The sequence below is a fragment of the Apteryx mantelli genome, chromosome 4 (assembly GCF_036417845.1).
Source record: "Apteryx mantelli isolate bAptMan1 chromosome 4, bAptMan1.hap1, whole genome shotgun sequence".
Classification (NCBI taxonomy): Eukaryota; Metazoa; Chordata; class Aves; order Apterygiformes; family Apterygidae; genus Apteryx; species Apteryx mantelli.
This window is the reverse complement of record NC_089981.1, coordinates 80,937,121-80,949,332: the sequence shown is the minus strand read 5'-3', so window position 1 is coordinate 80,949,332 and position 12,212 is coordinate 80,937,121. Positions and strand designations below refer to the sequence as shown.

Sequence of the window (12,212 nt, the reverse complement as noted above, 5' to 3'; positions counted from 1 at the left end):
ACCATGTTATGGAAGGCACATTCTGACTTCACAGATATTGATGAATGCGCATCTAACCCTTGTGCTCGAGGAGGGACCTGTATTGACGGTATTAATGCATTTGAGTGTATATGTCCACAGCAGTGGATTGGAGCAACGTGTCAGCTTGGTAAGTAATTGCTTTCTGTAGTTTGAAAACCATTGGAGACTTATTCCAAAGTAATGAATAATTCTACTTAGTGTATCTCGGTCATGACAGTTATTGAAGTAAACATCTAAGGTGTGTGTTGCTATTGGTGTCTTACGTCATCTTTAATAGAGCTTAAAAACTGAAGTGTATCTGTAACCATAAAAGTGCCAACTTAAACTTATTTATAATAGTTCTTCTAGAGTGCTTGATAACTTTTTCTATTCCAACATACAGCATTGGTGATGGTAGCTCCTACTTAATGGTGGCAGTACAGTAACTGACTTTATACTTGGAATAACCATCAGCTTATGGAAGCAAGGGAGGGATTTGTCCTGACTAACATTACCTTTTGGGTTTTGGCAAAGGGGAAAAGTAAGATAACATGCATGTGCAGCTAATAGACAACTGTGCATTGAAAACCAATGGTATGTAAGGGTTTTAGTGGCCTACCAAAACATAATATGAGCTTCTGATGCTTGGATTGCATGGAAACTTTGCGTGGTGCTGGGGTAATCTGTTTCTGGGTTTGTTCTTTATTCTCTTCTTTCTTTTATCTTCTTTCACAGATGCTAATGAGTGTGAGGGGAAACCCTGTGTTAATGCTTACTCTTGCAAAAATCTCATTGGTGGATATTACTGTGACTGCATTCCAGGATGGACAGGAGTAAATTGTCATATCAGTTAGTATTTCTTTAGTATGTATGCTAATCATAGGATATGTTTTTTTTCTTTTAAAAAAAAAAACCCAAGTATGATGAATGATAATATAGATTCTTGCACAAGGAAAAAATACTTACTGTCAGGATTTTCTTAACTTTCAGCAAAGTAAATATAAAATACTGTGTGAAGATTTATTTAGAGGTGCAATTGGTGTTAAAATGGACTTACTCTGGTAACACTTGTAATTCTTTCCCTGGAGCAGAACTACTCATCCCAGACTCTATCTTTTTACCTAAAACATTAGATGTGAAAGTAGCTGATACTATTTGATGTAACTTCTATTCCACTGAGTTCCAAATTCTTTAAAATGAGAATTGCTTAAGAAATCAAATTTCCTTGTTTTCCACTGAACTTTCTATAAAAATCCTTTCTGAAAATCATTTGTTCTGCCTTTTATTCTGCAGGCATTAATCTTTTGCTATAAATTCTAATGCCTTCTGTATTTTATCCATAGATATTAATGACTGTCATGGACAATGTCAGCATGGAGGGACTTGTAAGGTAACTCTTTTCAATTATATTTTGTGTGGAAGTTAAACTTTGCAACCTCATTTAACCAACCTGTAATTGCAAATTATAGAATTCATAACTAGTCAGAACAAAGTAAAATATGTTAAGTCTAGTGCTGCACTTCTAGGCTCTTGCTACCTTTCTTAAAAATAACTTTATGTAGTGCTACTGCTGTTCATTCATAAATGCAGAACATGGAAATACTTCAAATTCTTGTGTACATGTTTTATATAATAAACATGTCTTCCCACTTTTGCTTTTTCTTTCCCTCCTGTGCAGGATGAAGTGAATGGTTACCATTGCTTATGCCCTCGTGGTTTCACAGGAAAAAACTGTGAGAGGGAAACAAATGAGTGTGAAAGCAATCCATGCCAAAATGGAGGACGTTGCAAAGACCTGGTGAATGGATTCACTTGCCTCTGTTCACAGGGCTTCTCAGGAGTCTTCTGTGAGGTGAGGGCAGTGGTGTGACATTACTACAATAGCTTTCGTGGATGGAGTTCTGGAAAGAAACATGTCTCTGGTTTAAATTAGAGTAACCCAAAGCTAAAGCTGGCTACCATAGCTGTTACTTGACACTCTGAATAAGCAAATTTGTTATACAGTGGTGTCATAGCACCTGTAACATTTAAAGCTGCAGCCTAATGTACTGTAAATTATTGTGCATAGGTGTTGGATCTCCTAAATGTTTTAAAGCTGCAAGTATCTCTTAAGCTTGAAACATTTTCCTTTGAAATTTTTAGGACCTGTGTCCTTTTGTTACACCAAAATGTGTTAGGCCTTCATCCTACTAACTCTGAAGTATATAATTGAATTAACTTTCAAGTAATAGCACTGCTCTTGGTAGGAACATCCACATAATTAAAGACAGGTGGATGTGTAAGTATTGACTCTCAGAACTTTCAATTTGAGATCACCGCAGAAGCGTGTAGTGTTGTTACTTAACTAAGAATTCGGATCTGAAATACTGAAGTGCTGGTGATAATTTGTATTTAAAATACTTCAAGGTAATGAAGATCTGCCCCTATCTAAGGAGGACATTAGACTTTTCTATTCAGTGTAAGATGATATTGCCTTAAATACGCAGTTTGCAGCTTTTATTTTTGTGACAGCCAAATTCACCTAAGTGTTATAACTAGCAAGACAACATCATCTGGGAACATTGAATTAGAATTTTGTGTTGGATTTCCTCCAGAATTTTTCATGGCGTAATTCAGTTGTAAAGCATCTGTATTGTTAAAGAAACAATGATCTACTTTTATTTAAAACTAAAAAAGTTTGCAGATAATGACCAGTTAATAAGCTGGTACAGTAGCTCATAGATCATATGCCATTTCTACATAAGGATCATAGCTTGAAAGCTTTACTCCTGTCTGGAACCTACCATACTGTATAATTAAAGTTTTAGCTAATCTGTTTGAAAGAGGAGGAGGGGGGAAGGAGGAGTTGGCTGCTTGCCTTTTGTATTGCAGGAAATATCTACCATTGATTCCAGATGCTAAAATACCAGCTACTGGACTTGCACTGGGAAGGGAAAATTTACACTAATGGAAGGAAACAAATGGAGACATCTGATAGAGGAGATCTGAGAATCTTTTTCAGACTTTAATTATTTTTTGTAATCTACTTTAAATGTTCCGTATGACAGAGCAATATAGTTTGCAGAAAATCTCTCTGCAGGTGGAATTGTACTTGCTGCACTGAATTCAGACAAAAGTTTATTTGTGTGCCTTCTGTTTTGGTTAGTTTTTAATTTTTTTATCCTTTTTATCTATAGAGCTATTAAACATCCTCATCAAATTCACTGTTGGACTTTATTTTATAATACTCTGTAAGGTTGAGAAGGTCCTCCTTCCTCACAAGGAGGATAGTGGAAAAGATTCACTTAGCAGGCTGGGAGGGAAACAGTCCTTAAGAATAATAATTTGTAGAAAAGGTACTGTGATGTAATAAATATAACTTTTGAGGCTGCTTTGAGGATTTTGAAGCTGATTTAGGGCATCACCAGTCAGTGATCTTCTATGGCTTAGATTTCTATGTCAGTTTAAGACATAGAAGAAGCTGCATTGCTTTCTTGCAAGGATGTGTCTGTATTAAAGGTTGTATTATGAAAACTAGGTTTAAGTTTTGCTTTTGAATTGGAGGGCAAGAAGTGTTCAAATGACATCTGTATTGGGGGGTGGGGATGTGTGCGTGTGTGCATAAGTGTAAACTGGCATACCAGTGGTACTGGTAAGGGTTAAGGCCCTGACCTATTTGGTCTAACCAGACCTGCTTTGAGCAGGAAGTGGGACTAGCTGACTTCTGGAGGTCCCTTCCAAATTGTGTGGTTCTGTGATAAATCCTGTGTGTTTGTTAGGATGGGAGGAGAAATAAATTGCCCTAGAGAATAGCTTTTTAAGGTTGTATGTATGTCAGAATCTTGCAGGTGTGACATTGGCAAGTGCACCAGTAACTAACTCACCTCATAGCACTTTGTATGTAGGTGTGAAGGAAAGAGGAATGATCCCAAATAGTCACAGTACAGTATCTTCTCATGTTTTTTGAAAAGTTATTGCAAATGTGCTTATTCAGCCTTCTGCAAAAAAGGGATATCTCTATAATGGTATCAGAAATGCTTTGTATTAGGATTGACTAAAGTAGCTTGATGTTTATATCTGCATTGCAAAATGGAATGCAATACAGACAATTCATAAAAGTACTTTAAACTTGGGTTTCCTTGTAAATTAGTTTCATCTTTGTCTATGGCAACATAGATAAAGCTGATTACTCCTGGGAAATCAAGCAGCTGCTGCTAACTGTGGTCTTTCTTACAGATGGATATTGATTTCTGTGAACCTAACCCTTGCCAGAATGGGGCTAAATGCTATGATCTGGGAGGAGATTATTACTGTGCCTGCCCTGATGACTATGATGGAAAGAATTGTTCGCATCTCAAGGACCACTGCAAGAACAATTCTTGTAAAGGTACCTGCTCTTGTCCACAAAGTTGTCTTAATGTATTGGCGGTACCTTAAAAATGAGAGCACAATAGTATATTTGGTAATAGCATAATGTAGAAACACTTTATTTGCTTAAACCTTGTGAAGTAGCGTGGGGCAGTGGGAAAATATGCTTGTAATACTCCTTATTTATAAAGGGGGAGACGGTGAATTATAGTTAATATAAAAACTTTCAGGTTGTAAGCAGTCTTAATCTTTGTGTAACTTCTTTTAAAACTGTAAACTGATTGGTGATGCAGATCGTTAGTACAATTGATGGTATACTTCTCATTCTTAGTAATAGACAGCTGTACAATAGAAGTCTTCACTAATGCTACCCAAGGAGGAATCCGTTTCATTTCATCTAACGTTTGTGGGCCTCATGGACAGTGTATTAGTCAACCAGGAGGGAATTTTACCTGTGCCTGTGAAAGAGGTTTTACTGGAATATACTGTCATGAAAGTAAGTGGGAATTTCTTTCAAATGATTTTGCTAATCTAAGCCTTCCTTAAGAAACTTTGTTTTGAAATGTTAAAACATAAAATATGACATTAGGATTTTAATGAAGGTGCATAGAGCACTGTTTGCAGCTTAATGGTTCAAGTCCAGTTTCTTCTGGTAACAGTTGTGTCTTTGTAGTAGTTCGCTTTTCTCTGTGAAAGACTTCAGTCCAAACTTAAGTGGAAATGTGTCTTATACCCACCACCTCTGTGGGCAGTCTTCTCACAAGAAGCCATGGATTCCTCCAACATGAGAATGGTAAACAAGGGACAGACATGTTGACAGCACAACTTAGGAGCATATGCATTGCTGCTTCAGGTGTTTTTTGAACATTGGCTATTTTTCTCAGACAAACTTAATGTTCTGGTTTGTTTTGATATGTGAGAGAATACATCTAGAACCCTTACCAATGTTGAAAACAGATGTTATGAGCTGTTCTTATGTATGTGCAAGTGGAGTATAGCTTTATGGTGTTGGTCCTAGAGACTTAAATCTAAAACACTCATATGCATGGATGAAGACAGCCTCGAGCAATTGTATTGACTTTTTTATTGTTGTAGATATCAATGATTGTCTTGGGAAGCCTTGCAAGAATGGTGGAACATGCATTGATGAGGTTGATTCATTTAGGTGTTTCTGCTCAAGTGGCTGGGAAGGAGAGTTGTGTGATACAAGTGAGTACTGCTAAGCATTTCCATGCTGAATGTTACAGCTTTGCAGCAGCAGTTGACGATGGTTGATACAAGGTTAATAATGGCGTAGAGTTTCTCTGTTCCATAGGAACCTTTTATCCAGTGTTGTGTGCCAAGTATTTTCAAGGGTTTTGGACAGCAGCTCCAAAGGGTTCAATTACTTTAAAAGGAGGAAAACCTGATTGTTTGCAATAGTACAGGATATTTCTCGGGGGAAGAAAACTTTCTCCTGAGGAGAGGTGAAAGTGACAGATTCTGTTAGAAAGATTCGTTATACTCCTTTTATCACTATAAGCGTAGGTACCTTTTAGCACTTAATGTACATAAAAGCTTGTTCTTTGCCTGGTCCAGTAATACCAATACCAGTAGCTGCTTTTTTTTTTGCCAGTGTGTGTGGTGGGTTGTTTTTTCTTTTTCTTTCTTCTTTTTTTTTTCTTAAAACTAGTTCAAGCTATAATGTGCTTCCACCTTATCAAAGAAATTATAAATCTAATGTCTAATTCAATGGTAAAAAACTGCAAGTTTGAAGTTTTATTTAATAAATATCATGGGGACTTAGAGCAGCTTGTATTCTGGGTTCAGTGGGAGCAGGCTTTTACTCTTGCTACCCTGGCTTGAGACTTTTTAGGCCTTGGTTAAGACAAAGTAGTGTGCTAGGCCAGTTTACAGTCAGGTTACCTCAAAGGGAACTGTAGTTAATGCTTTACTAAATGTGACTTTCTACTCTGAATGAAGCTGCTTCTAAACCATGAGGGCAAGGTCTTACTGAGATTTATTACAGGATTTATACCAAATGAGATGTGAAATAAAGGCTAAGAAACCTTTGGTAGGCTTCACTGTCAAAAGAGGTTTCTGTGTGGTCTGGATGAAGTTTAGTCTGAAATACTTACGTTCTGTCTATTAAAACTTCTGTCATAAGTGAAAAGAATTTTCTGCCTCTGTTCTAAAATTCATGTGTATACATAGGTAAAGCTATCTAAAGGCGTTAATTCTTTGTATTTTGAGACATAAAGCAGGAAAGGGAACCTTAACTATCTCATGCGGATATCCTAGATTGAGGCTCCTTTCAAGGACATTGTGGGTCCTACTTCAAAGCAAATACTAAAAAGCTTTCTCTGAAGTTCCTAATGTAGTTCTTTATTAGGAAAGATTAAACTACTTTGGCTCACTTAAGTACTTATACTGCTAATTTCTGAATGATATTTTTCTCTTAAGCTATTAGAAAAGCTTTCATAATTCCCCCTGTTCAAAAATCAGTTTTTCTTTTTCATTGCTTGTATGAAGGTAGTAACCTCTTAACAATTTGGAACTCACTCTTTCTAAACACAATGCAATTTTTCTTTCCTCTTTAGTATAAAGAAATATTTTATACTCTTTCATGGTCTTGGCAAGGCTAGATCATTTAATCAAATAATCCTTTTTCTAGATTTCAATGACTGTTCTCCTAACCCATGTCACAATGGTGGCCGATGCATTGATTTGGTGAATGACTTCTATTGTGAGTGTAAGAATGACTGGAAAGGCAAAACTTGCCATTCACGTAAGTGTTCTTTTACTTTGATCTTTAGTTTACCCAAGGATTTGTTTTCTTTCTCCTCATGAGACTGGAGTTCCTGAAATTTAAAATTAAACAATTGCAGTGAAAAAATAGGCATACTTTCATTACCTCTGAGTTTCCCAGCAACAAAATTAAACATTTTAAAATAAATATTCTTGGACAAATTAGAGTGGGATAATGTCTTAAGAGATGCTCTTAACTTCAGCTGTTTTGGTTTGTTTACAGTAACAGAGCACATGGAACTGTGTTTCTAGTGCTGTTGCATTTAAGTATAAAGTCTTCTTTCAGTTAAAAGTAATTTTGTGACAAAGTATTTTTATTCTTTATTCTTACTTTTTATTTTATTCTTTTATTTCTATTGGTCCAGACTTGCTGTATTTTAATTATTACTGTATTGTGATGTGTAGGTGAATACCAGTGTGATGCAAATACTTGCAGCAATGGTGGAACTTGCTATGATGATGGAGATACATTCCGCTGTTCGTGTCTTCCAGAATGGATAGGAAGTACTTGCAACATTGGTAAGCTTCTGAGTTGCCCACAGAAAAAAACAGGACCAAGCAGAGAAGAGTTAAGATAATACTTAACCATTTGGTTGATGGGCAAGCCTGTCTCCTCTGGCTAGTTCAAAGCCATTCCCGTTGGCTGGTGACTGAAGTTTTGAGTATGTTCTTCCACTGTCTAGAAAAATGTCTGAGTAATCAGCCACCAACAGCATTCATATCCTGGGCGGGTGGTTTGTCACCTAAGACTAGACAGTGATTCTTAGAAAGCTGTTCTCCTTAGGCTGCTTACATAGTCTTTTCTATAGCTCCTCTGAAGGCTGGTTTGGAATGCTTACGCTCCTGCACTGACTTGTGTACTAGTCTGTAGACACCCTGTATGAAGGTTTTCAGGGAAGTTAGTCCTCAGCTTTGCTTTAAAGGTCATAATATGAGTAATTTTGTGACCAAGGGAGCAATATGTGCAGACATACCCAGGAAAAATGAAATGAAGAGGAAGAAGTTGTTCTTTCTAAGTGATTGCATGCTACTGTAGGGAACTACTCTTGATATTCTGGAGATTGAATGAATTGAAGACTTCAATCTCCGTGATACATTTTTTATGAATATTAAACTTACATTAGGACCAAGAAGTTGGATGAAGGTAACTCAGTATAGGTTTTCTACTTGTTAGATATAATTACAGCTTTTAATTAAAATCTGCGTTTTTAAATGCCAGCATCTTATTGTGCGATGTGCCTCATGACCTGTGTGACTTGCTACCAGAGTAGGAAATGAGAAATACTTGAAGGATGTTTATACAGATGGGGGGAAAATGGGTAATGATTGAACCATGAAGGCTTATTTAAAAAAAGTGTGGGGGAGAAGATGATAGTGAAGGTAGGAATAGGAAAGAGATTATCGTACATAAGATTCTTTTAGAATCTTTCAACTTTCCTGTAAATCATAAGGTGCTGAATAAAACTGTTCAGGATAGCAATATTGGCCTATCCAGATGAAACTGGAAATCTTTTTGTTTTCTTTGTTTTAAAACAAAGCTAAAAACAGCAGCTGTATTCCAAACCCTTGCATGAATGGTGGAACATGTGTTGGCAGTGGAGATTCCTTTTCTTGTATCTGCAAAGAAGGATGGGAAGGACGCACATGCACACAGAGTAAGCCTTTTCTCCTTTCTTCCCCTGCATTCCCCTGGGATATTAGGAGTGTCTGGCTCAGAGCAGTTAACTGAAACAAAGCAAGTTTATAGAGTTCACGTGCCAAAAATATCTGAATCAGGGTGGGAGGTAGGTAAAGAAGATGACGCTTGTCTAATGAATGAAGAAATTGTGTGTCTGTCTCTCTTTTTTCTTTTCTTTTCTTTTTTTTTTGCCCAGTCACTGCCAAAATAAGCCTTCAGCTTCCTATAGAAAAACAATCTTTGGGAACGCATTTTTGTGAGGATTGTTTTGCTCGGCATATTAATTTTGGTAATGAAAAGTATGTGGAAAGGAAGGCAGTAGTTTGTATTCTGTCACTTACAGCTGTTTTCTCTGAGGATAGCAGTTAACTACTTTGACATACCATCGCAATGAATTGATTAGGTGGAGTAAAGCCTGCATTTGTGTTTTTTTTTCCAAGGAATAACATGTAGAAAATCTACATCTTAGCTCCATTTTTACTTTAAATCTACTCTGAAATTACTCTTGTATTGTTGTATGCCGTAACTAGCTTTTAAAGCCTTTTAAAACTGACTATACTAGTGTAAATGCTAACAAATAATTCAGATGTTTTTATAATGGGAAAGATTTGCTTAAGAAATCTGGCTGTGTAGCCGTTCACATACATGTGAAATACCAAAGAGATGGTGATCCTTTAAAAAGCTTTTAGAGCCTGGTTGAATTGGCCACCAGCAATGCCGCTGATATCTTGTTTTATTTCTCTGTTGTGTTGCCATCATGCCACATTTCAGTCTGTCTTGTTGATATCTCAAAACATACAGAAGCTGTTAAAATAAAATTCTGCGTTTGTCACTTTGTTCATAACATTTAAGGTATCTCTGTGGTCTGTTAAGTCTAACTGAATTTTTGCTGCAAGTGTATGTGGGGGCAAAAGAACAGTCTATTTTGTATTAATGTTCTTTGCTTTCATTTATAATGTGAGAGATGGGTTTGACATGATATACAGTAGAAAACAAATATGCCAAACAAGTTGCAGTAGTTTGTATTCTTCCTCTTTTTACAGATACCAATGACTGCAATCCTCATCCGTGGTAAGTATGAGAACCTCAGTTCTCTAACTATTGTGAAAACAAAAATGAGCATAGTAAAAGCAATTTCCATTACAAATTAGAACTGATTCTACCCTGGAAGCAACTGAAGCCAGCCTTTGTAAAAATAACTTTAAACAGTTGTTTTAGTTTTTAGGTATGCCTTATTTGTTCTTTGACAGCGAAGAAGATCACAAAACACAGTCCTGAGTTGATGAATACATGTACAGATAAAGTATTATTTTAGAGTGTAGTTGTAATGCCAGAACTGTCTGCTGAATTATTATAGTATGCAATTAAACTCAGGATAACATTTCAAATACCTACAACTGAGTTTTAGAATGAAAAATGTGAGAAATAATTGAAAACTTACTTTACAATAGATAAATTTAGATGAATATGAAAACACTCAGATCAAATACTCTAAGTAAATATGTTTTAAAATAAATTTTTTGAAAGATGCAATAAATACTATGTTAAATAAAAGTTTATATTTATGACTGAAGAGGAAAAATACTGATATATGGATTAAGTAAACATCTGCCTTATCTTTCCCTGTTGCTGACTTCTGATGCAATAACCTGTACCTCATGATTTCAAAAAAATTTGCAAAACCTCATCTTTTCTTTGTATATGCTGCACAGTGCTGCTTTATTTCCCCGAGTTCTGTTAACATACTTCCCACCCTCCCCACACACACGCATTTTTGTAGGATGTTGCTGTTTTAACAGGTGATTTACTAAGCAATATTATTTATCTAACAGTATGCTTTCCCTGTTGGTAGGAATAGATCATCCCTCTAAACAGCAGCAGAAGGTTTAATTAACAAAGCTTTAATTAGGGAGATCAATGAAACAATGCAGATGGCTTATTAAGTAGACTTGTATTATGAATTATCAGGGACTTTTTAATTCTGTATTGTTGAATAGTGAGAAAGTACCCTGAATAGGGACAATAGAAATTTGCATTTGAACAGGCTGTGTGAGAGACCTATGGTTTTTGCTCATCTTTAGACTTGTGAATCTACCCTGAGAAAGCTTGTTGTAATGATAGGTTTATTATTTTTACAGTTACAATGGAGGCATCTGTGTTGATGGTGTGAATTGGTTTCGATGTGAATGTGCGCCTGGGTTTGCTGGTCCTGACTGCAGAATTAGTAAGTACCTGTATGGGTAAAGAACTAAAAGGCTGTACCATTCTGACGCAAAAATCACAAAGAACACCCTTTGACCCTTTATGCATTAGGTCAGCTGAATTCCAAATAATGAAGCAGAATCCAACTGAATATTCAGGCGCTGATTCTCACCTTGTAAATAATGGGACCTTTGTTTGTTCCTTTCTTCATTTCATTAAATGCAACCAGAATGATTTGGCTTAAATTGTACTCAAAGTCTCAGTTGCTGGATTTTGTCAGACACTTCTGAAGGTTCTGGGCTACTAGCTTCATAACAGCTCATTATGTTTTAGGTATTTTCTCGGTAAGCAACTTTTTGTGTGTTAAAGATGACTTGTTTTGTTAGACTTTTTTCGTAACATTAGAAATAGAAATCCACTGAGACATTAATGAAAACGAACATGAGGAGTGTAGTGCTGGCATGTTATTTAGTGGCTCACCACGTTTTGCAAGTCTTTCAAAGCTATAAAACCAACCTATTTACACTTCAAGTAGCTTGAAAGACAGAGAAACTGAAAAGAAGGAAAAGGACCATAAGATTGCATTTGAATGTTGTGGAGAAGTTTGGGTGGTTTATATTGGGTGGTGGGTTTGGGGTTTTGTTCTGTTTGGAGGGGATTCCCCCTCCCTCCCCCTGTTTACAATGGAACATTACCCTATATGTTTGAATATGATGTACTCCATTTTTACACAGCTTGTCTACTTCTTTGGTAGATCAGACTGAGATTTTGTGGCCTCAAGGCTGTTGGGCCTGGGCCTTCAACTCCAGCAATAGTGTAGTGCTTTTAGGTTGAGATTCCATGCTCATTCTGACAGACAGTAAATGAGCTGACACATCTAGTCAGATGTTGTCCATAGTACTTACAGCAGTAGCTTTGGTTTAGTCATCTCTGGGTGTTGAACCAGGGATTGCAGATAATAATGTATGTTAAACCAACATAGCTTGAAGAGAGGAGGAAGGAGTGATTAAACCCTGTAGTAGCTTAGATACTTCTCTGTTTGCTTAAAACTTCATCTGAAAGTGATTTTGAAGGACGATAGAACAGAACCAAAAGCTCTTCCACAACCATTTGGTTTCCATTGGCTACTCAGATAATGATCACACTATTACTACTTGCATGTTTATTTTCAAAAAAACAAACAAAAAAAAACAACTGT

The 12,212-nt window shown here is 36.4% G+C and overlaps 1 protein-coding gene across 1 annotated transcript in view; it reads left to right on the top strand.

The window, feature by feature from the left end:
* The window catches only part of JAG2 (jagged canonical Notch ligand 2), a 72,129-nt gene that overhangs the window by 49,433 nt on the left and 10,484 nt on the right, over nucleotides 1-12,212 (top strand). The window contains exons 9-20 of the mRNA XM_067295690.1: nucleotides 35-148; nucleotides 736-849; nucleotides 1,344-1,390; nucleotides 1,679-1,852; nucleotides 4,216-4,366; nucleotides 4,679-4,843; nucleotides 5,443-5,556; nucleotides 7,001-7,114; nucleotides 7,540-7,653; nucleotides 8,673-8,789; nucleotides 9,856-9,883; nucleotides 10,951-11,036. Coding sequence (XP_067151791.1) covers nucleotides 35-148; nucleotides 736-849; nucleotides 1,344-1,390; nucleotides 1,679-1,852; nucleotides 4,216-4,366; nucleotides 4,679-4,843; nucleotides 5,443-5,556; nucleotides 7,001-7,114; nucleotides 7,540-7,653; nucleotides 8,673-8,789; nucleotides 9,856-9,883; nucleotides 10,951-11,036 — 1,338 coding nt within the window. The remainder of the gene's footprint in view (nucleotides 1-34; nucleotides 149-735; nucleotides 850-1,343; nucleotides 1,391-1,678; nucleotides 1,853-4,215; nucleotides 4,367-4,678; nucleotides 4,844-5,442; nucleotides 5,557-7,000; nucleotides 7,115-7,539; nucleotides 7,654-8,672; nucleotides 8,790-9,855; nucleotides 9,884-10,950; nucleotides 11,037-12,212) is intronic.